At 34.3% G+C, this 25,477-nt stretch overlaps 2 protein-coding genes across 4 annotated transcripts in view; one reads left to right on the forward strand and one right to left on the reverse strand.

Annotated features, from left to right (window-relative positions):
- LOC144959154 (serine/threonine-protein phosphatase 5-like) overlaps window positions 1-16,320 on the reverse strand; it is a 29,523-nt gene extending 13,203 nt beyond the window's left edge. The window contains exons 1-10 of the mRNA XM_078891671.1: window positions 16,161-16,320; window positions 13,445-13,614; window positions 12,878-12,949; window positions 12,196-12,340; window positions 11,438-11,559; window positions 7,614-7,679; window positions 7,018-7,116; window positions 5,553-5,658; window positions 5,083-5,143; window positions 3,960-4,041 (exon numbers count right to left, since the gene is read on the reverse strand). Coding sequence (XP_078747797.1) covers window positions 3,960-4,041; window positions 5,083-5,143; window positions 5,553-5,658; window positions 7,018-7,116; window positions 7,614-7,679; window positions 11,438-11,559; window positions 12,196-12,340; window positions 12,878-12,949; window positions 13,445-13,614; window positions 16,161-16,302 — 1,065 coding nt within the window. The 5' untranslated portion in view covers window positions 16,303-16,320. The remainder of the gene's footprint in view (window positions 1-3,959; window positions 4,042-5,082; window positions 5,144-5,552; window positions 5,659-7,017; window positions 7,117-7,613; window positions 7,680-11,437; window positions 11,560-12,195; window positions 12,341-12,877; window positions 12,950-13,444; window positions 13,615-16,160) is intronic.
- Window positions 16,321-22,492: 6,172 nt separating this feature from the next.
- The window catches only part of LOC144959159 (denticleless protein homolog), a 23,722-nt gene continuing 20,737 nt past the window's right edge, over window positions 22,493-25,477 (forward strand). The window contains exons 1-2 of one of the 3 annotated variants that reach the window (XM_078891691.1): window positions 22,493-22,649; window positions 24,513-24,638. In XM_078891691.1, the coding sequence (XP_078747817.1) occupies window positions 24,584-24,638 (55 nt within the window). In that variant the 5' untranslated portion in view covers window positions 22,493-22,649; window positions 24,513-24,583. Of the gene's footprint in view, window positions 22,784-24,512; window positions 24,639-25,477 lie in introns of all 3 variants that reach the window. The other 2 variants (XM_078891701.1, XM_078891682.1) reach the window with 2 other exon arrangements.

The following is a 25,477-nucleotide window of genomic DNA, read 5'->3' on the forward strand; positions in this document are numbered from 1 at the left end:
GTGAGAGCGTGGCTCTACCGTGTGAGCTATCCACGAACACAAAAATATTCGTTTCAAACTCAAAGTCATTACTAGATCCCTCTCTCACCCACTTCTTGAGACCGCCGATTCGTTCGTACACCACCCTCGCGAATAATTTTGACCAGCAGTTAAGCCTAATAGCCAATATTCTCAACACAAACATATAACATAGAAACGATTGAGACATTGAGTATGCTCCGGTGTATGGGGTGAATTTTTAATCGTCACTTAGTCGTCACTTTTCTGAATTAAAAATTCACCCCATACACCGGAGCATACTCAATGTCTCAATCGTTTCTATGTTATATGTTTGTGTTGAGAATATTGGCTATTAGGCTTAACTGCTGGTCAAAATTATTCGCGATGGTGGTGTACGAACGAATCGGCGGTCTCAAGAAGTGGGTGAGAGAGGGATCTAGTAATGACTTTGAGTTTGAAACGAATATTTTTGTGTTCGTGGATAGCTCACACGGTAGAGCCACGCTCTCACCTGCCAGGCGGAGTTGTCGTACCAATAAGGTCGCAGGTTCAAACCCCACCACCGCCGCGAAAAATTTTTATTCTCTATTGTCTTCTGGCACTTTTCTATTCACTTCATATCTTGTTGTTACCAACATAAGTGCCTGCTCCACTCACTTTTCTGAATTAAAAATTCACCCCATACACCGGAGCATACTCAATGTCTCAATCGTTTCTATGTTATATGTTTGTGTTGAGAATATTGGCTATTAGGCTTAACTGCTGGTCAAAATTATTCGCGATGGTGGTGTACGAACGAATCGGCGGTCTCAAGAAGTGGGTGAGAGAGGGATCTAGTAATGACTTTGAGTTTGAAACGAATATTTTTGTGTTCGTGGATAGCTCACACGGTAGAGCCACGCTCTCACCTGCCAGGCGGAGTTGTCGTACCAATAAGGTCGCAGGTTCAAACCCCACCACCGCCGCGAAAAATTTTTATTCTCTATTGTCTTCTGGCACTTTTCTATTCACTTCATATCATCTTTTTTTCATAATCAACATTGAAACATTTAACATGATTCAAAATTATTTACAATTACCAGTAAAAATGCATTCTTTGAAGAGACATCATAAAAATGTTCAGCTCGTATTAACGACGAATATCACAGAGCAATAAACTATCGCTTATTTCATTTAATACATGGAAAAAGCGATCAACCTCTGCCTTTAATTGGTCAACAGAAGTAAATTATGTACTGCTAAATGCATGTATCTTAATGAAAGAAAGGAAGAGGGGACCAGAACCTAAAATATTCCTCACTGGCTTCTTCCACTATCCCAATTAAAGCAGGGATTTTCTATTTTTTTTAAAACTTACAGTCATTAGAAAATTAAGGCTATATATTTTCTTTTATCAACCTGACTTTGACTTAAAGCGTTTTGCCCTCGATGTCATCCAAACTTCGCAGCTTCAGCCATTCCTCTTATTCTTGCGGTGGATAGTCTCCAATTGTTTCTGTCTTTTCTTAGCAATGACTATGAAAATTTTTGTTTTCTATTTTTGTAGGAAATACTACTCTTAAGTCAAAGCCCTATCTCCACTGAGTAAAAATCTTTTTGAATTTTGGAAATCCATTAATATATAACAAAGTTATGCAGTTCCAAATGTGTCATTTATTTGGATAACTCACAAAGAGAAAAAATACGGAAAATATGGGACGCTTTTTCTGCGTTTTATTCTGGTTTGTGGCTGTATCTCGCTTAATACGTGGAATAAGATATCAAAACTTGGCAATTTTATGGCAAAATTATCAGAAAATATAATGAAGACATCAGAAAAGTTCTAGCTTGTATAGTTTTAGAGCTGTATGGCTAGGGTCAACTATAATTTTGTTTTAAAATATACATAATATTGATCATTTGGAACTTTTCCAAAGTGTAATTTTGTGTCTACAACCCATACAAATGACACGAAAAATGCCTGCTAAATTATTATCAATCAGTCCCGTGAGACCATGGCTATGTTATTTCTAGTATTTATGAGAGAGAGAGAGAGAGAGAGAGAGAGAGAGAGAGAGAGAGAGAGAGAGAGAGAGAGAGAGAATGTGTTAATCTACTATCTCTATGACATAACAATGAATGCCTTAATTTTTAAAAAGCGCGCGAGGATTTGTGTCGTCAGTCATCGCGAACAAGGTGCCAGATGGCCACGTATGTGGCCTAATATATAATTTTGCTTCTTTTATTAAATTTTATTCATCTATTTTTGTCTCAGTGACATTTATCCTAGTCTATTCAATTTTCTGTTTGTTAAAATTTAGTTCATTATAAGTGGGCCAGTCTTAATAGTGAAAGCCATATGATTTTCTATTTAGCCACTTTTGAAGTTGAATTTGGTCAGGTTAAAGTCTGGCCATCTGGCAGCCTTGCCTCACTCACGTCATTTTCGTGTCGCGCGATGGTGGAGCAAAATGGCCGTCTCCATATTTTCACTCATTGAAATGCAAATTGGGTTGATGCTTTGTGAGAATACGGGAAAAGTACTTATCATAATCCAATGAAATTTGAAATATAAATAGAAGAAATGTGCATATATAACCTTATGAGCGACAAAATCTCTCCTCTTTGTAGTTTTAGAAATATTGTACTCTAAAGAGTAAAAATCTATTTTTAACGCTCTTCTGGTAATTGTACGAGTTTTGTCGCTTGACATTTTTTGTTTGTTTGTTGCTTTAGGTCTCTTCAAACACAATTGAGGTTATATGAGAGACTGCTGAAACAAAAAAACAAGCAATCTAACAAAAATAGTACAAATGTAAATCAAATCATAACCTAAAGATATCATAAGCTAAATTATAAATAACCAAGAACAAACAGGCAGAAGATTTACAGAAAAAACAAATATCCCCTGTCAAAAATACAATCACAAACCAAAGAAGCAGGATAGGCTAGTAAAGAGAAGAAGAAACGACATCACTATCGGATCGTACACCCATGCGAACATCATAGGTATATGATTCAAGGGTGATGCTCCCATCCAACCACCCGCGTCGCTTGACATAATCTAAAATGACCTCTTTTCTAACTGTGTGCCAACTTTCAGTCATATTCATCGATAAACAGCTTCGTAATTAATTTTTTAAAATAGCATGTATGGAACGGCTTCGTCCCATATTTTGTCGCGAATTTGGGCACTTCGTGAGCAAAAAAGAGGCCCAAAGATTTGGGCGGGATAGTCATTGCTACTTTTCTGGTGTTTGATAGCTCTGCCAGTGATGTTAATCTGGTTTCATCATTGAGTTGCTTCATATCATTATCGAAAGTTAGAAGCAATGTTGTTGTTGACTGTCATCTAGTTCATTTGTTTTGGCCATAGAAATAGTGTATCCTTGCTTTATTGGTGGAAATTTCAGGTTTGCAACATAGATATATACCAAAAAGTTTCCACCTTAGCTCAAGAATTTGAAATGACAAGGGTTTTTCGTTGCACTTTTTATACAGTACTCGCTGAATTACATCACGCCAAATTCCAGCACGTTCTGTAATACGGGGCAAAGGTAACCGAAATTTATCAATATATAAATTATTACCTACCATGGGCACACCAAATTTCATCCACGATTTTTGACTTCTCCCGAAGGCGTGCTAGAATCCATCAAGTATTGTGTACACTTTTGTTTGATATCTTTGTATGATAGTGTAAGCTCAGAACACGCCTTAATTGATTTCTATGAAAAGCGTCTATTTTTGATTTTATCAATTGCCCATGTGCCTGATTTATACGGAATTTTAACAATGAATTGTGGTTTCACTTGAGTTTTCACCTTGGTTCTGTTTGTTCTTCTCCACAGTTGGGCAAGTTTATTAATGACTAATCTTGAAAAATGTTTTGGGTATAAAATGTTTTCGTAATGAAAAATTATGAATTATAAAATCTTAATTCTTAAAAATGTCTCTTTTGCTTCAATGATTTGACTTACCAAAATCTTCTTGTTGATGCAGTGGGCTAAAGGTAACCAGTTAAAAACTTCTGTGAAAAGTTCGCAAAGCTGTGTAGAGTATCTTGAATTATATTAAGGAAAGATATACTGTGATGGCACAAGATATTTTACTGATATGCTGCAGTTTGAAATTTTGCAATGAGAGAACAACAAGAGTGAGTCACATTCTTTTAGCATTACATTTTCTACATCCTTTCTATTAATAGATAGAGAGTCAATCAATTTAATATAGAATAAAAATCCTCGAAAAAAAAAATATATGAAAGAACGAATCTCAGATAAAGTTTAAAATAAATTGCAAGTTTTTTAGTTGACACTATTAAACAGGTCATCTTTAAATTTACTGTGTATTCAAATTCTTACACTGTGGAACAGTCTGTACTGCATATTAATGACAGACTATACTGCATATCAGTGATATTCCATTGTTTTGGGAAAGATAATTCTGCTGAATCACTCCATTGCTGAAAGACTTTTTTTTTTCATAAATTCAACTGATATTTACCTACCATAATATCACTTCATTTATGTCAAATAACAATTGAATATGAAAGTAGACAAGTGATAAAAAGCAATACATATATGCAAAAAGAGCTATTTAAAAATTATTAAATAAAAAATAAATTTAATCAGAAAATTGATGTGATGAATTGCGAAGATCCCATTTTCCCCCACATCATATATAATTTATTCCATGAGAGACAGTAATTTGAAAAATGAAATTTTCCCTAATCTTCCACCCATGTCATCCCTGAATTTCTCTTTACATGTAAATCTATGAAAGCACATTTTACCGTAGACACAAAAAAATCTGTAAAGAATTTTTAATCAAAATAAATCTCAAATTGCCGGTTTAGAGCAAGAGACAAAGAGTGTATTTTAAGTGACTCAAAGGAGGTTTGGGAGACGAAAACTATTCTAATAAAATGAAAATGGCATAGCAGTTTTTTTTAAAAACTTGTTTGAGAATTTCAAAGAAAATATGAGAGAGACACTAAAACGCTTGTAATTTCTTCTTTCTTTTTCCATAAAAGTAAAAGCATGACTGCAGAGAAGGCTGAATATATAACATGAAATGAGACAATCTTTCAACAAAGGATACTTAGATTTGACTTCCCCTTCAAAACCATACATCTGGTTCATCGTAAGACTTTCATGGTTTCCTGAAAAAAAATAAAATTCAATGCTCATTTCAATTTCACAATGCCCCAACACTTTGCTTCCTCTCATTCTCTTTTCTTCTTTTTTTTCACAGGATGCTGCTCAATAATATCAATATAAAGTGGTGTAGTCTATGTATTTAAAAACAAAACAAAAAATAAAATAAAGAAAGCAACAGGCCCTTCTTTGAAAGACTTTGATTCAGCCAAAATTAATCAAACATATACATGTCGAAAAACGGGCAAACTCATGAAGCTTTCATCTTTTTTTATATACATTATATATATACACACGAAATCTATGTCCTTTTGTTGCAGTCTCCCTATTTTAAAATGAATAAACAACTATCTACGCGTAAATGACAGATTGCATTAACTTAATAAATTGAACCCAATAGATAAAAGCGATTACCTCTGGCCATGAAGAAATGTGTGGGATAAAGCAATTTGTAACATAAAAGAGTCATGATACATTCAACAGAAAACGATCCCCTGTCCACAAAGTCTCCATTGAAGAGCTGTAACATACAAATAAACCAATGACAACAATTCAGCATTTTAAATAGAAAATACATAACATCATCCTTTCATTGATAGTGAAAATATATTTCTTTCAAAACCAAAAGCAATGAAAATTCAGTTTAAGTAATTTTTCTCCATTTTTCACAATGATTGCTTGTTCAACTACTATTCTCACAAGAGGCAAAAGGAAATTATAAATGATATTTTTTAAAATCATGTCTATGAAATAACAACCAGATGAAAGAAAAATGGCAAAATTGTTGTTAAATGCATTGTAATTCAATACTGACAAATCTCGGTTAAGAATTCATGTTATGAGATGAAAAATTTATGTTTTATTTCAATTTGTTTTTTGTTTTGTTGTTGTGTTTTTATTTTCTTTGTTTCCATTATTTTTCTAATTATGCAATTTTTTGTGTGAAATAATAATAATAATAATAATAATAATAATAATAATAATAATAATAATAATAATAATAATAATAATAATAATAATAATATAATAATAATAATATAATACTTTATTCATCCCCCCCCCCCCCCCAAAAAAATGGAAATTCATTTATAGACGTGGCATGTATGAAAATGTACAAACACAAAGTTGAAAATCTATGGCGACATTGTATACACATATATATATATGCAAATACACAAAAATGTAAAAATATACAACCAAGAACCAATAGCAACACTTTATTTGATAAATTGAGACAGGCCATACCTCTGGCCCCGAACGTGTGTGTGTATATTTAAAAGATAGTATTGAATTTAAATCACAGTTGCGCATTAAAAATTTGAACACCATGTGGCAAAAATGAATTAAGCTGGCGTGTTGTCTATTGAAGGCGATGGCTCCTCATGGAGAACTTAATATATCTGTGAAGGGGGTGATCGCCATACTTCATAACTTTCTCCATTTTACTTAGACAAAATCTCTTGAACAGTTCTTCCACATTGGAAATTGGGTGAGTATAACTCCTGGCTTTATCAATTATCCGATCAATTTTCTTAATGTCGCAAATACTGGCATTTCCACACCATGCTGTAATACAGAAAGTAATAACGGTCTCCAAAATGGATCTATAAAAAAAAATGATGCAAAGCACAATATTCTTTAAGCTGTTATTTTTACAACCTATATTTCAGTTTTGAATCTAAAATTAAAAGAGAAGGAATTATATCTCAGTAAATAACATTTAGCTAATTCTAAAAATTAAAAGCATCAGAGAACAACTCAAAGGGCAAGGTCTTTAGTAGAGTTTCAACGGTTTGAATATATAAAAAATAGGGGAAAAAAATAAGAATAAAAATCATTATAGAGACCATTGTAAAAAATAAGAGAGCCAATGACATACATATGGGTTTTCCTGTGACGGATTTCCGTTCATTTTGAAAATGTTCAGCAAATCATAATACTGTCCATGGATATCCCCACATATGGTAAACTTGGATTTCTGGTGAAAAAAAAAAATCATGAATATAAATTACCAATATATTTTGGCTCTGCATCCCTGTAAATATAATAGGCAATAAAAAGTAAATTGTGAGTAAAAGCAAAATGTCCGAGAGCGATAGAATTAAAGCAATTAAGAAAAAAAAAATACTTCCCCAAATTCAGCAATGTCTATAAAAATCAGACCAGTGTCTTTAAGCAGTATCTTATACAAATTGTAAATAAAATAAGATTCACAAAAAGACAAATAGATTGAACACTTTTTTTTAAATAAAAGAAATAAATCAATTAATTAATTAATCAATTGCCTGTAGTTACCATCATGGGAAAATATTCTTTAGAGTCGTCTCAAGAGATGACTGAGATAAAAAGAGAGAGAATACAAGAGAGAGAAAGAGTGAGAGAGGAGACAGAGAGAGATAGAGAGAGAGAGAGAGAGAGAGAGAGAGAGAGAGAGAGAGAGAGAGAGAGAGAGAGAGAGAGAGAGAGATAATTCACCTCTGGTACATCAATGTGCACAAGAGACTCTTGTTGACTGAAAAGCTTCTTAGCTTGGACTAAAATCTGAAACAAATATTCAAAAAAAAATCACAGATTGTCCTGTTTAATTTATTCTCCTTTATAGTTTAGTGTAATAAAAATATTATTGACTCAACTCAATTGACCAAAAAAAATAAATAATTACAGCTGTTTTGAAGTGATAAAAGCAATACATAGGACAGCAGTTCCTGAAGTTAATTGATACACACTTTCCAAAAAACCACAAGCTACATAAAATTATCAACAGGAATACCATAAAAATAAGTTACTCGTGTATGCGCAACATAGAACAAATAATTTCAAGCCACAACAAAAAAATATTAATAAACCACCGACAAGAGCAAAACCCACCCACTAGAAAATGCAACTGCAGAAATAAAGAACATTGCCCGCTAAACAAACAATGCTTAGAATCAAGTTTAATTTACCAAGCCACAGTCACAGAAACTAAAACAAACAAGCAAGAAAAATATGTAGGACTAACAGAAAATAATTTCAAAACAAGATACAACCTCCACACCTCAACATTTAGAAACACTAACAAAAAAACATCCACAAAACTCAGCGAACATATTTGGAAATTAAAAGACAACAAAATAGACCACAACATTTCATGGAAAATTTTATCTAAAGCAACAGGATACACACCAACATCAAAACAATGTAGCTTATGCCTGGAAGAAAAATATACTATAATCAAACAACCTCATGAAGCCACACTCAACATGAAAAGTGAGATCTACGGAAAGTGTCCCCATCGGCGAAAATTCCTCTTAATTAACTTCAAACCGGAACCACTTCAAGAAACAACAACAGTCAACAAAACAACTCAGTCCTGAAGATGGCAAATTAAGCCTGAAACATTGATGTAGACTGCCCCAAACATTGTGGTAAATATTTTAAATAATAATTCGCTCCATTACTACATGTCGAGCACTTTTCGTACCATATTTGTATCAAACACGATTCAATACACAGCTCCACACCGTTGAGCACTCTTAGACACAAAATGGATACTACGCCACAACTTAGACCTACTACTTTCCCATATTCTACAAAGAATATCCCTACCTGCAACAGAAAATCTTACATTAAATCACTAATAGCAAGAACAGAAACATTTGTCAAGAATCTACGATGGAGAACATTCTTTTTTCTGAACCCACATTTAGAAACCACCCACAAAAAAACGTACGGCTTCAACTCTACAAATTCACCCCCCCCCCCCCAATACCTGAATTTAAAAAATTAGAAGACGGACTTTCAGATCTCATTCAAAGTGTGCAGTTCAAAAACAAAAATAACAACTTCCAAAACCAACTGACTAACGATGTGAAGAAAATAAACAAAGAAAAACAACTTCTGATACCAGCCGACAAATCCAACAACTATTATAAAATGACACCTGAGGAATATGATAAAATGACACACAAACAAATCAACAAAGACTATAAGAAAGACAGAACACATAGAACCGAAGAGATCACAAAAGAAGATAAGAATATAGCGAACAGACTTGACCTCAGCGATCGAATCGATATAGCACCAAGAAGAGAAGCGTTCATCACATTAAAAGATCACAAGCCTGACTTCAAAAATAATCCAAAATGTAGACTAATAAATCCATACAAATCTGAAATTGGAAAAATCAGCAAAAAGATATTAGAAAAAATAAATAAAAACGTCAAAGAAGCAACTAAATTCAACCAGTGGAAAAACACCGATGAAGTCATTGAATGGTTCAAAAATATCCAAAACAAAGAAAACTGCACCTTCATCTCTTTCGACATTTGCGATTTTTACCCCTCCATCACTCCAGACTTACTAAACAAAGCATTGGAATTCGCAGCAAAATACACCAACATCACAGAAGAGGAAAAACACATCATCAAACACACCAAGCACAGCACACTATACTACGACAACACACCGTGGACAAAGCGACACAATGATTTCGACGTAACAATGGGTTCGTTCGACGGTGCTGAAACATGCGAACTGGTCGGACTCTACATCCTGTCACAACTACAACATACACACACATACATCGGCCTCTATAGAGATGACGGACTCGCTATAACCAACAGACGACCAAGAGCGAACGAAAACATCAAAAAACAAATCTGTAAAATATTCCAAAACAACAATTTGAAAATCACGATAGAAGCAAACAAAAAAACAGTTGACTTCCTCGACATCACATTCGACATAAAATCCAATTCATTCCAACCGTTCAGAAAACCAAACAACACCATTAGCTACATTAATAAAAACAGCAACCACCCCCGTCCCGTCATTGAAAACATACCAAAAAACATAGCACTGAGGGTGAGCAAACTTTCGGAAAACAGAGAGATATTCAACGTCGCAGCCACCCCCTACAAAGAAGCACTCACAAAAAGTGGATACAACACACCATTTGTATACACAGACGCCTCCCTCTCATGTAAACCCCAACACACAAGTGAAGAACGTAAAACAAGAAAACGACACATAACTTGGTTCAACCCACCTTTCGACAGCACAAACATAGGACAGCAGTTCCTGAAGTTAATTGATACACACTTTCCAAAAAACCACAAGCTACATAAAATTATCAACAGGAATACCATAAAAATAAGTTACTCGTGTATGCGCAACATAGAACAAATAATTTCAAGCCACAACAAAAAAATATTAATAAACCACCGACAAGAGCAAAACCCACCCACTAGAAAATGCAACTGCAGAAATAAAGAACATTGCCCGCTAAACAAACAATGCTTAGAATCAAGTTTAATTTACCAAGCCACAGTCACAGAAACTAAAACAAACAAGCAAGAAAAATATGTAGGACTAACAGAAAATAATTTCAAAACAAGATACAACCTCCACACCTCAACATTTAGAAACACTAACAAAAAAACATCCACAAAACTCAGCGAACATATTTGGAAATTAAAAGACAACAAAATAGACCCAACATTTCATGGAAAATTTTATCTAAAGCAACAGGATACACACCAACATCAAAACAATGTAGCTTATGCCTGGAAGAAAAATATACTATAATCAAACAACCTCATGAAGCCACACTCAACATGAAAAGTGAGATCTACGGAAAGTGTCCCCATCGGCGAAAATTCCTCTTAATTAACTTCAAACCGGAACCACTTCAAGAAACAACAACAGTCAACAAAACAACTCAGTCCTGAAGATGGCAAATTAAGCCTGAAACATTGATGTAGACTGCCCCAAACATTGTGGTAAATATTTTAAATAAATATATATATATATATATATATATATATATATATATATATATATTATCCTACATTTTGACATGTCCAAACTTTAAAGAAGTTGGCACATAAAACTATGAAGACCTCTTCCAACTGGTGATGTCCATGATTCAAACTTCAAATCAAATTTCAGGGTCTCTGCCACACCAATAATAAACTAGTGAGGCGGTGGGTTACAAATATTATACATTTTCTATCTACAATTTTATAGCATAGCACACGTGGTTGTGATAGCTTGGTAAGGACAATACCGATGATGATGATGATGATGATGTGGATGATAATGATAATAATGATATGGATGATAATTTAATGATAGAGCGATGATGATGATATGTGGCTGATGATGATGATGAAAACAGTGACAATAACAACAATGATGCCTTGAGTGAAAAAAACAGATCTTGGTATGTTTGGAAGGTGTAAGAAAGAAAAAAGGGGGACAGATTCAGTAATATGTATTTGTAGAGTAAAATAGTACACCCGATATTGTGATTGTACCTGACAAACGAATTTCTTGGGTAATTTCTTTTGATTTTTGTAAGCCTCCATGAGATTTTCTACAAATGATTGAGTAACCTCTCCATTTTCCAGTAATGGTCCGTCATAATTTGGTTCAATCTCTGTTTTAAAAAAAACAAAAAAAAACAAACAAAAAAACAAAAACAAAAAAAAAAGGAAAGAAAAGAAAAAAAGAAAGAAAGTTAACAAGAAATTAGAGAACGCAATAAATTTGTTTTTTAAAAGAGAGAGAGAGAGAGAGAGGGAGAGAGAGAGAGAGAGAGAGAGAGAGAGAGAGAGAGAGAGAGAGAGAGAGAGAGAGAGAGAGAGAAGAGAGAAAGGAAGTAAGTAGCATGACTAATAATGAGTTGATTTATTCAAAACTTTTTCTTTTTTTTCTTTTCCTTCTTATATAAAAAAAAAAAACACTGCTAAAGTTGAAAACTGAAGGAAAAATTACATTTATTTCCTTTAAAGTCATTAGACTATTAACTTTTGAGAGTTTAAGAGCCTGTTGCAACAAAAAGAAACCATTGATGTTTATCTGATACAAGCTGCTAACAGCTTCGAAGAGAACAAAACACTAAACATAGAACGTTTAGAGGTCAAAACCCTTCACCAGCAACAAAAACAATAAAAACATTAATGCATCACTTAATATCCAGACAGATGGCGGAGATATATTTCTCTGACGTCTTTTTCAAAGTTGTTGTATTCATTTTTTATCATTATTGATGTTTATCCTTTGCTAGACTTACGCAAGTTTTCAATATCTATAGAATCTGCCAATGATTTCCCATCTTCAGAGGCAATGGCTTTTTCAAATGCAAGGCGTTTTGTAATCTTGTTACACTCATTGAATTTGGTTCTTGCATCTTTGTCATTGGGTCGCACTTTGGTCACCTAAAAATAATACATAACACATCATAAAAAGGGTTGCTTAGGTCAAAGCCATCAAATACCCTGTGTTAAAAAAAAAAAAAGAAAGATTCAAGTCAAACATTCCTAGATATGATCAAACCTATGATCACATTTACATCATGAGCACTCAAAAAGATATATATCAATTAAAAACATATTTATCAAATTCATATTTTAAATTATGGAGTTCCCTGTCGATGCAATAAAAAAAATCAATATCTTTCAAAAACTTAATACTTATATTAGATGGGAGAATGTAGTCATACACAAAAAATTTAAAACAATTATTATTCTTTTTAAAGTTAAATAGTTGATTTCAGCTAAATATTTTTGACATTCCAATATACCTATCCAACACTTTTCAACAGAAACAAAAATAAAAATATAAATAGTACCTTTAAGTGGTTTAGAAATAACCTGAGAAGGTGGGGAAAAAAAAGGTTAAAGAAATGAGGAGAAGATTAATAATTTATGTCGAAAGCATCTATTTATAAAATACATCATCATCATCAAACTTACTGTTTCGAAGTCTTTCAATGCTAACTTAAACTTTCCCAAAGCCATGTTTGCAGATGCTCTTCTGTAGTAAGCCTTTAAATTGACAAAATAATTGGAAAAATATATAATATCAAAATTATGGTCATCATAATTCACAATCAAGATATAAGACAAATATCAATCAATTGATTCCATATATATTACTATAACTGACAGGTAGCTATTAACAGTAAATTCATTTCCAACTTTTTATAACATTCTGCAATTATCTAATAGGTGTATCTCCCTAATTCTTTTCTCTTTTAAATACACGCAAACACACACACATATATATATATATATATATATATATACTCTCTCTCTCTCTCTCTCTCTCTCTCTCTCTCTCTCTCTCTCTCTCTCTCTCTCTCTCTCTCTCTCTCTCTCTCTCTCTCTCTCTCTCTCTCTCTCTCTCTCTCTCTATTTTTATAAAAATCATATATTTAAGGTTCACTTAGTATGATTAGAGATTTGCAAAGTTTACATAGTGGCAAACGAATCTCCATTAAAAAAATAAAAGAATAAAAATAATGTCAACAATGTTCATACCTTAATATAAGATTTATCCAAGGATATTGCTTTTGATGCATCTGTAAGGGCATAACCAAAGCATTCTGTTCTAAGGTAGGCAAAACTACGGTTTCCATAGTAGGTGGCAACAAAGGGATTGACAGCAATGGCAGCACTGTAAAGCTCTATCGCTTTCTGATAATCCTCATCTCAATATTAGAGAAAAAGATTAAATAAAATAAAAATATATTTATAATGCCGATAATCAATTTGGATATATCTGGGCTGTACTGAATTATATATTGCTTTTTTTAAAAAGTGATTGGTTACTTAATAATACCTTAATTTAGTTGGAGTGTCAATGTACACTACAAACGAGTACATAATCTCAGAATCTATGTATAAGATAACATACCTGGTAACTGGGTAGTGTGCTTATCGGGGGTAGAAGGGAGGGGGGGGGCAGAAGAGTGAGAAGAGAGCATTGAGCTTGATGCACAGTAACTGTCATGACCTTGATTTCTTTTTTCAACCCCCCCCCCCCCTCTTTTGTGTGTTTTAAGCGGAACGTAAGCAGTAGCGCTGTAACAGGACACCAGAACAGTTAAACTTAAATACTTACTTAGTTTTGAAACTAAGACACAGAGTATAAAAGCAAACTGTATCACTTTGAAGCCAAGACATATATCTAATCGTAGACAACTAAATAGTCTAGAAAAACATTCAAAACGCTTGCTTTGCCATAGGTTTCAAACAATTTATTGCGAGTTAATACCCCAACTATTACATTAACAACCCTGATAATGCGGAATGCTCAAAAAGGATGACACTATATGACTTTGCATCATATACTCACTATTTGATGTCTTGTGCATGAATTCGGTTCGATTTAATGGCACCCATGTAAGTTTTGCATTAGACACCCATTATCCAATGTCTCGGTTTGCAAATGAAACAGAAAGTTTTTGTTTTACTGTTTACCGTGAGATGGAGAGAGATGACATTATGATGAGGCACCTAAATGTGTAAGGGAGGGGCAGTGCCTACTAAGAGTTACTTTCTAAGGGAGGGGGCATGGGGGAAGATGAAAGAAATGATGTGTGGCCTGATGATGTAGTACTAGTACATTGGAATGTCAAAAAGGCAGATAGGAGTACATTTTTTCAGCCTTTGAACTCATATGATTTTTCCAAAACTTTGGTACTACAGTCCACTCTGGATAATCGCAACAACTTGGGATCAGCGAAAATGTTGTGATTAACCGAAGTTGCAATTAACCGAAGTTAAGTTTCCTGTCCACTATTGCAACATTTTACACATATATGGTAAAATCAAACCAGTTGTTGTAATATTTGTTCTTAGTCCACCACAGACTGAGCAAGTTGATTGAAACAAAAACCATATGGCAGCCCTGTAAAGATATTGGCAAGCAATATCTGTTTTGATGCAAACCAACATCTTATTCAGTTTGGATGAACTTTCACTCTTTTGTTCTCATATTTGTAAGAATCAAAGAGATTAGCCATGATGAGAGACAATAAGCTCTCACCATAGGTCACAATGCACAGTTGTCACTCCCATAACAAAGGATATCGCTAAGTCTCTCTTTACAACTGTCATTGTCTACCTGTTGTCTTGACCATGTCCAGGCCCCAGACGTCCTATCTAATGGTCACAGACGACCTCACCAACCCATACTGCAAAGCCCTGCTCTCTTTTGTCTCTAATAGGATGGTGACACACTACTGTAGCATTAAACCCCACCCACTCTCTATTCTTCAACTGTCATGATTTTACCGATGATGAAAATCAATGAGCTTTTGTTTGTCGTCGATTTCTTGAATTTGCCACTTTTTGAGGTTGAAAATTTGTTGCAATTAACCGACTTTTATATAGAATTAATACCGTTTCTTGGGAAATGTTGCGATTAAGCGAAAGTTTGGATAAACCGAGTTGCGATTATCCAAAGTGGACTGTATTAGAATCGTGTTGAAAATCGCTATATTATTATTTAGGTTTCATTGAGCTCAATGCAAGTTGTATTCTTTACCAAAGTAGGTACCTAAAAAGTGTTGCAAAAGGGTGAGTGAAATTTAACTCACTCCTAATCCTAAGCAATTTTTTCACATTATTTTTTTTTAATGCAGCAAAAATAATAAACTAGGATTTTTCTTTGATATAGGGATTTGAAATCATGTTAGCAGTCTATAATCTGATCTGGGGAGGCCTTCCGAAAGCTCCTACATCCCCAGTTTTCTTTTTTTTTTTTATAATGTTCTAGTAGGGGGTTTGGAAGGGGGGGGGGATTTTTTTTTTTTTAGTCTCCTCCTCCTAGAACATTATAATATAACCCCCCCCCCCTTCCTCCCAAACCCCCTACTAATAAAAATACTACTATCTCTAGAACATTATCTAATTATATCTAGACGTCTAGATATATTTTTTTTTTTTAAAGAATAGGTACTGGGGACCTGGGGGATGTAGGAGCTTACGGAAGGCCTCCCCTGATCTGATATAATAACAAGTAATTCAGGACACAAACATCATATTCATATTACACGACTAACTAGAACCCAATCAGCCCGTCACCAACTTCATCAACTCATCAACACAACACTGACAACACTACTAAACTGCATTCCAAATTCCAACCTCAACTCAACCTCTCAAGACTCAAGTCTCAAACTCAAACTCCAGCAGAACCAGGATGAGTAACCGTAAGTTGATTGAGTAGCATATTAAATTGTAAGCATACTTTTAAAATATACATTCGCTTGTTCCTTTAATTCGTCTGCGCTTTTTCTGTTTTCCTCGGTGACTTCGTCGGGGTTTTGTGGAACATTCTCGTCAACTTGTGCATCACTCGCCGACTCAACGCTTCCCATGGTATCCGCCATTGTAGGTTGTTTCGTTTCTAAGATGAAGATTTTGACAGTATCCACATAGTAGTAGGGTATGTGAAATCTTTTTTCTCTAATGTAATTAATTTGTTTATTATTATTTTTATTTTTTTTTTAAATTTTTATATTATTATTTATTATTATTATTATTATTATTATTATTATTATTATTATTATTATTATTTTTATATTATATTATTATTATTATTATTATTATTATTATTATTACTATATTATATACTATATACTACTACTACTACTACTACTACTACTACTACTACTATACTACTATACTACTATACTACTATTTATACTATACTATTATTATATATTATTATTATTATTATTATTATTATTATTATTATTATTATAATTATTATTATTATTATTATTATTATTATTATTATTATTATTATTATTATTATTATTATTATTATTATTATTATAAGTAGTATTATTATTATGTATGAGTAGAAGCCTCGTTGGAGGACCGAGCTATATTAATTTGATTTTAAAATAAATGGGGGGGGGGGGGGTAAAAAATTGATGAAGGATTATTGAACGTGTCGTATAATAAACGTTGATGTTAAGGATGTTAGCCAGCGAATGCACAAGGATACCAAACGATTAAACTTTTTTAAAATTTATTTATTTACCTATTTATTGTGGTATGCATCAATGTATAAGATTATGACATATATTATTTGAATATTTCGTCTATAAGCCATGATTGAAACCTTTGAATTCATTTTTTCTCACTGTTTGTTGTACAAGTGTTTTCGTAGATCAGTGCGTGTGTGTGTGTGTGTGTGTGGGCGCGCGCGCGCGCGCACGCGTGTGTGTATTTGTGTGGGTGGGTGGATATATGTGTAGGTGAAGGGTGTAAATAGAGGAACTTGTGTTATGTGTTTGTTAGTCATTATAATTGAGCAAGTCTTGGAGCTTGACATGCATATGAGAAATATATTATATTAATGTATATGTACAATTCTTGTTTTTCGCTACATGTAATGTATGAATATCTTGTGACCTTAGATAATGATTGGTAATCAATGAAGATCATAGTCACAACTGTTGTTGTTGCCATCATTAGTATTGTCTGTTGATATTGATTTTCACTCTCACTGTTCATTGTTATGGTTACTATTTTTATTATGATAATGATAACGACGGTGGTAGTGATGGTGATGATGGTAATGACGGTGGTGATAGCGTTAATATTAATATTATTATTGTTATTATTGTTATTGTTGTTATTATTAGTATTATTATTAGTGGTAATAGTGGTGGTGCTAGTAGTAGTAGTGGTGGTAGTGTGATAGTGTGGTAGTGGTAATAGTAGTAGTAGTAGTAGTAGTAGTAGTAGTAGTAGTAGTAGTAGTAGTAGTAGTAGTAGTAGTGGTGGTGGTGGTCGTGGTGGTAGTAGTAGTAGTAGTAGTAGTAGTAGTAGTAGTAGTAGTAGTAGTAGTAGTAGTAGTAGTAGAGTAGTAGGAGTAGTAGTAGCAGCAGCAGTAGTAGTAGTAGTAGTAGTAGTAGTAGTAGTAGTAGTAGTAGTAGTAGTAGTAGTAGTAGTAGTAATAGTAGTAGTAGTTGGTGTTGTAGTGGTAGTAGTGCCAGTCGTGGTAGTGATAGTAGGGGGGTGGTAGTGGTAGTAGCAGCAGCAGTAGTAGTAGTAGTAGTAGTAGTAGTAGTAGTAGTAGTAGTAGTAGTAGTAGTAGTAGAAGTAGTAGTGGTGATGGTGGTGGTGGTGGTGGTAGTAGTAATAGTAGTAGTAGTAGTAGTAGTAGTAGTAGTAGTAGTAGTAGTAGTAGTAGTAGTAGTAGTAGTAGTAGTAGTAGGAGTATTAGTGGTAGTAGTAGTAGTAGTAGTAGTAGTAGTAGTAGTAGTAGTAGTAGTAGTAGTAGTAGTAGTAGTAGTAGTGGTAGTAGTAGCAGCAGCAATAATATTACTCTTGCTATAAGAATATTTCATGTTTATATAAATCTTATGTAAACAAATCTCATTGTACAGTGTAAAAAACCATTATCGTCATGTCGTATATTATGTTGATTCATAAAATGTGAATTATTTGAGTTGTACCAAGGCCTTTTTTTTTTGGAAACGTAATAATGATGGTGATGGTGGTATTGATAATGGTCATGATGATAGTAGTGATGGTGGTGGTAGTAATGATGATGGTAAAATTATTATTGCTATTATTGTTAGTGTTATTATTATTGTTATCATCATCATTATTATTATTATTATTATTATTATTATTATTATTATTATTATTATTATTATTATTATTATTATTATTATTATTATTATTATTATTATTATTATTATTATTGGACGTATTGGTGGTATTACGATTGTTGTATTTTTTTAATGGTTATTAGTGGTAGTAGTAGTAGTTGTTACCATCATTAGTATTGTCTGTTGGTGTTAATTTTCACCCTCACTGTTCATTGTTATTGTTACTATTTTTATTATGATAATGATAACGATGGTGGTAGTGATGGTGATGATGGTAATGACGGTGGTGATAGCGTTAATATTATTTATTTTATCCTTCGATTTACCATTTTTTTTCCACTTTCATGTATGTTGTCATCAAGTTATGTGATTTATTGGCGAAAGCCTAATATTGAATAAACTTTTAACTTTTTGTGTTCTAGTTTCGCTCGGCGCATAGTTGAGTCCTTGGAAAAAGCTCTTTACTCACATTCTCTCACCGTATTCAGATGTAAAATGAATACCTGGCCATTAACAGCGTTGTCTCTGTCGGAAAAAAGGTAATATCGCCTACTCACAGGCGTCATGTCTCGTTCTTCATGTTACGTGTTGCTGTTGGTCAGAGACCCCTTGTAAAGCGCTTTTAACAGGTTGAGTGGATATTGCGTTATATAAAAGCTGGAGTTTTTTTGTTTGTTTTTTTTTTTATATCTACACCGATTCGAAAGCGGAGGAGTCAATTATAGTATATACTGCCTAGGCTGTCGGGAGCCCCAAGTAAGCAGCGTGGCACCTGAGCATGGTCTTTGTCTCGTACCCAGAAGGTATCAAAGCACTGTGTGAGATTGAGCAAGTTATCTTTATCTGGCTCACTTTGCGACGAATACACCCGATCGAAAGACAAATTTCCCCCTTGGAATTGGAAGAATTTTATTTATCTATTTTAGTTATATTTAGATCTAAATGATACCGAGCAAATTTAACTATTGGAACGAACATTGGACTCCTTCGGTAGCTCAGTTATACCCGAGACTAGAATGACATTATTGGATGACAATGATTGCAAAACTCAGTCGTTGTGTACTCAAAGAATTGAACAAATATTGCCTCGCTCGACTCAGGAGTGACAAGTGGAACTTGATGTAGGCAGTTATGGATAACTACTAATATTAAAAGGGCGCGACTTGCATTGTATGCTGTGGAATTATGGTCTATTGGAGGAGTAATTAAAACATTTTGAAGTGCATTGAGCATGGTGAAATGATGCAGATGCACTGTGCATACACAATTATACAGAGAAAAAAACCCAACCCAAATCAACACCAACTATTCAACATTTTATCACTGTGTTTTAAATGTCACCAAAAGTAAAAAGCGAAACATTTCGAATGATAAAATCCCCATGCCACTCTTTCCCTTTATCCTGACAAATACTCTTATCAGTGACATGGTGGTCTGAGGTTCAATTCCTAGCCGAGGAAAGTTGATTTTTCTTTTCTTTGATTATATGTTTAATTTGCACCAACGATTCCCAATGTTTCACTTTCAGTGGCGTGGGGCCATTGGATCGAATGGTGCCAGGCACCGCACCAATCTTTTTAAAAAATCATTGACAGCATAATTTAATTAAAAATAAAACTGAGAAATTTTAACTCCACTGTCTTTCGCCAACTCACCAACAACATACTGCCTTTTTAGTCTCCGCTCTATTCAAGATTCCGATTCACGCACATCGCCGACTCGTGTGTTGGTGACATCACTGCGCAAATTAGTGACAAAATCAACACCGTGGTGCAAAGCAATCCAAGCTCCAGTTAATGCTCTATCCTTTAGTATTGCTACAGCTGATTGAGCGAGAAACTGGGTCGAATTATACTATCTTCAAATAGCGGAAAACCGCTCGACTTGTGCCAGGATCTGAGAGCTCCACCGTTGGACTGGGGGGATGCGCCAATGTTGCACCATTTACGTCATAATTAGGGTAACATCGGCCATCCAAATTATTACATTAACTGTCAAAAACACTGATCATTGTCAAGTTTATTTGTAAGCAGCAAAGAAAAACAACATAAAACTTTAAAATATGACATCAAAATCCCCCCCCCCCCCCCCAACCACCTCTTTTTCACGATTATTGAATAAAGTAATTCTTTGCAACCAAGCATTGTGGACGAATTTACCAACATTTTTCTTGCTTGTAGTGTCGAGTTGATGGTTACGTGTGTATGAGTGTTTATTTGTGTGTGTGTGTATGTGTCTGTTTGTGCGTGTGTATTTGTGTCAGTCAGAGAAAGAAAGTGAAGATTGTCAACAGTTATACTTTGGTGTGTGTTTTGATTTCTTAAGTACTTAAGTGGAGTAATTTTTTTCTTTGTGATCTTTGAGATCTGAACCTACCTTTTATTTGTGGAATCATTAATCGTATTCCACTGATTTCCATTATTTGAGATATACTTTGAACTCTTGTTTTCTTAAGCAATGAATTGCAATGAATCAAATTGACTCTTTACTTCACCGACCGTTTTGGAGATCGACACTAGATGACAAATTAGAAATAAAAAGACTAGTTTCTCACCAACCAACTGATTTTGAATTAACACAGGTGTGGAAATCTCGAAAACGCTCTTTTTCAGTGACATGAATGGCTCACAGTTAGTTTAGAAAAAAAACGTTTCTTTTGTTTTTATTGTCTACTTTTTACAGATACAATAAACACTGACAAATCATGGACATCTATAGGCTATAGTGACCTTAACCACTTCCATCGTATTGAACATTGTTTTAGCACCCTTAAAAGAGTGAAACATTTCTTGCGAAATTGGATGAAACAGGAGCGGTTAAATTCGTTAATGATTCTGTCAATTCACAAAGCTGAAATAGATGCCATTCAAGATTTCAATAAACAAATTATAAAAAGATTTGCAGAGATGAAATATCGCCGTGCAGATTTTCTTTACAAGTACTAAAAGTAAGTAATTTCTGTCATAGTTTTTTTTTTCTCTTTTGATTTACATTTATCACATATTGATTGCATTATCTACCAAATCCAATCCTTTAAATGGTGGACAAAGAATAATTACAAAGACCTTTTCACACGGGACTTGTATCTCAGTGTTATGGCTTGTTGTTTTCATGAATTATTTGTTTTTGTGAGTTTTGTCCACTCGTAGAAACCATCGACCCTCCCCCTACCTTTCCAAAAAAGAGAGTTTTAACATGTGCTCTCTCCTCTTAATCGTGTTCACTGTTTTAGAAATATTTTTCTTCTTCTAATCATGGCACCACCATATGCCGTCAATACGCCACGCCGCTGTTCACTTTTATATTTCAAAACAACCCCCCCCCCTCTCCCCAATAAAATAAAATAAAAGCAAACGGGGTGTTTTTGTTCCCAGTCCAAGGCGAATACATCAGGCAATTGGATTCTATAGTCTGATGTCACGTCGCCCAGCAACGGCGGCCATCGTGGTTCTAAACAAAGAAAATCGGTACTTTTTATTCTTCATGCTAGCTAGAAATTTTCATATGTCTTGTGATCAGAATGTGTAAAAGTCAAAACATGATCAGATTTATATTTTTTTCCCCCCTCTGGATACGCTTTTATGCTCGTCGGAGAAATATTTCATAAGGGCGTCAGCCATTGTTCCGATAGTTTAGAGCCAGTTACTAAGTTACCAACACAGACTACGGTTACCATGCGTCATTACGACTGCACGAGTATCGATCCAACTGGTTTAGGCCATCCGTGTCAGTTACGTATTGCTGTGTCTGTGGGGGAAATTCAATAGGCGATTCATTCAACAGTTCCATGCTCATCATGTTGCATCTTTTTGTTTTAAATTAATACGAGCGGGTCCTGTCCCAGTTTCATAGTCCTTCCTCTCATTGTTGCAGAGCGAATACTTAGGTACCCTTCTGATCGATGGAAACACTTTAGCTAAAGGTAAAAAGTTTCTCCTTTTTTCGAAACAATATTAGTACGACTGTCAAGATATGGCGCGGAATAAAAACACATAAACAGTGCCCCCCAAAACCCCTACAACTACAAGCGATAACGGAGTGCAAACAGTAAAGTGTCACCGAAACTTACTTCAACTAAACTGAGGCGTGGCAGTGGACTTCAGCTGGTAATTTAGAAAAAAACCCCAACTTTTTGGGTGGCTTTGGATTTTTATGACTGGACACACATCGACTTCGGTTCGCAACCGCGATGAATGACAATGGTCCGTGGTTGAAGTTGAAGAGAAGTGCCGGTACCTAGGTAGGTCCAGGAATCGAGACCCGCTGTGCGCGAAGAAAAGTTGAGTCCTCGAAGGCTCTTTACTCACATCTTCTCACCATACTCACGTGTAAATTGAGTACCTGGTCATTAACATACAGCACTGTTTCCGTCGGAAAAAAATGTTAATTGTTATCGTCGTCTTGCGACAGGTTACTACACTAGATCTAGATAGATATATAGATAATATTACTATTACCGTCAGTCATGTTTGGTCCTACACTTATACAGTACACTACTACATTCGTCGGGTCCCTACATTCATTTTTTTTTTCTGTCTGTTGTTGGCTTTACTGTAAAGGGACCCCTTGTACTTACTTGTACTTGTACCCATACTCATACTTGTACTTTCTGCAAAGCCAAAGCGCTTTGTCAAAGTTTGAGTTTGAGCAAGCCTTAGTCTCAGTGATACAAATACAGTGTGAGAGTGAGGGATGCCTTCCCACTAGAACATTATAAAAAACGAGAATACTGGGGATGTAGGAGTAGGAGCTTTTGGAAGGCCTCCCAATACAGTAGTAATCGCTAGCCTACTCTGCACAGGAGAGTCGCAGATTGATTCACACAGTTTCACAGAGGTCACGGTCAAGATTTATTATTTTAGTAATTTGTTGTCATTATCAATAACCATATTTCCCAACTAGTGGCCATTTAGTCACACATTAGAGAAAGAGAGACTAGGTCTACCACTGACTTGCACACACTGGTAATAAGTAATATAATGCATATTTCCTCTTATCTCACCTCTTTCACCCAGTCCCGTTTAAAGCAACTACAGCAACCTTACATTTATATTGTAACTTTCATTTTTAAAGATGCAGCCTCACATGCTCATACCAAACTCTTTTTTATCGTAGTGTTTTTATGCACCTCCGTTGACGGTGTATGTGAACGGATTGTTTTTATACACCTCCGTCACGCATGCACATCCCACCCAATTTCATCAGCGATATTGTGTTTCTGTATTTGGACATGGCGAAAGTTATATTGTGACATCTGTAGGATGTTTTTGTTAATAAATTTATATAAAAATAATAATAACTAAAAAAAATTGAAATATAAAACCAGAAAATAGAAGTTGCATTGAAAGTAAAAAATGTTTGAGAAAGACCTTATTAAATGTGATGAACAGTCAGGTGGCTCCGTAGCGCAGTGGACAAGCTGTCAGACTCTAACCTTGAAAGTACTGGATTTGATTCCCATTGTAGACATTTAAAAAAAAAGTTTATTGAGAAAGACATCATTTAAAAAAAAATTTTTTTCTTTGTTTTTTTTTTTTCAAAAACTTTTTATCATGTTTTTAAAAATCTTCCGATTTTAATTTTCTGAAATTATTTATTTATTTGAGATCAGTATTTGTGTGCCATGTTTCTTTTTACTTTTGATTTTTAAAATTATTATTATTATTCTTTAATTTATTGTCATTGTATAAACGTACATCGGTAATCACTAAGCAGTGTGCTAAACTACAATCTAAAACTATTTAAACCTCATGGACGTATGCAGCAACATTTTCATTAATTTACCATCACCGCTAACGGAGGTGCATAAAAACGGTGAATTTTTGACACCTCCAATGGAGGTGCATAATAACGGCGCATTTTTGTACACCTCCAACAGAGGTGCATAAAAATGCCACCCTTTTTTATATATCTCCTGCGCTCATTCCTTTTCACCTTATAATTATAATTATTGACTTTTTCTCCCCCAGACAACTTTCACCTGGGCTTATAGGTGGTGGTAATTTAGATTTTACATCGACACGCTTGATCTAGCATTTGAATGAAAATGTTTCATTTCCTGCAAAAACGGTCAATTCACAGCCAGCTGTCTAGAGGTTAGTGTTTTATAGAATTTGTTATGATCTGTTCATGCCAATGACTAGGTGGTAGAGCAGTGCGAGTAACTGTTTTATAAAGTGGGTGAATACAAAGTAACCATGGCTCAAAGTAACAGCAAGTAATGGTAAGAGGGACTGGCAGTGAACATTTCAAAGTTGGAAAGAAAGAAAAATCAGTGTAATTTGGAGAGTGTGTACAGTGTAACCCATCCAGCGTGAGAAATGATCTCATTTTTACCTAGCATTATCTCTAGCCTTTTTCATCAATAGAGAAGTAACTGGAATGCAACTCTGGCTTAATTCAAGTAAAGGGTTGCATTGCTGTTACTGCTCTCTAGGTGAAAAGGCTAATCCTGAGTTTAAAATTTAAAATAAAAAAAGACTAAAAGAGAAATCTTGTTCTGGAAAAAAAAAGAATCAATGACATTGTTTATGGTTTTTGCATGGTTTGCAAATTGAAATTCACATGAATTATTAGTTTATTTAGTAAACATAAAGTAACAGTAACAGTGGTGAAATGGATCTGACCTAAAAATAAAGCAACTGCAAATTGAAATTCACATGAATTATTAGTTTATTTAGTAAAAATACAGTAACAGTAACAGTGGTGAAATGGGTCTGACCTAAAAATAAAGTAACCTCAAAAGACTGAAAAAATATTTTTAAAGTAATGGTGGCTGACTAGTAAACTAGTGTAAAAAATTATTGAAACTCAGCGGGAGAACAAATTTGACCAATTGAATTGTAGGGACATAGACTTAACACAAAAAATCAGAATCTGATTATCACGGTGAATAAAACTAACTTAATTTTTGACTCTTTAGTTTTTGCTTTGA

Source organism: Berghia stephanieae, chromosome 1, assembly GCF_034508935.2.
Source record: "Berghia stephanieae isolate SIO BIC M18660-M18661 chromosome 1, UCSD_Bste_1.3, whole genome shotgun sequence".
Taxonomy (NCBI): Eukaryota; Metazoa; Mollusca; class Gastropoda; order Nudibranchia; family Aeolidiidae; genus Berghia; species Berghia stephanieae.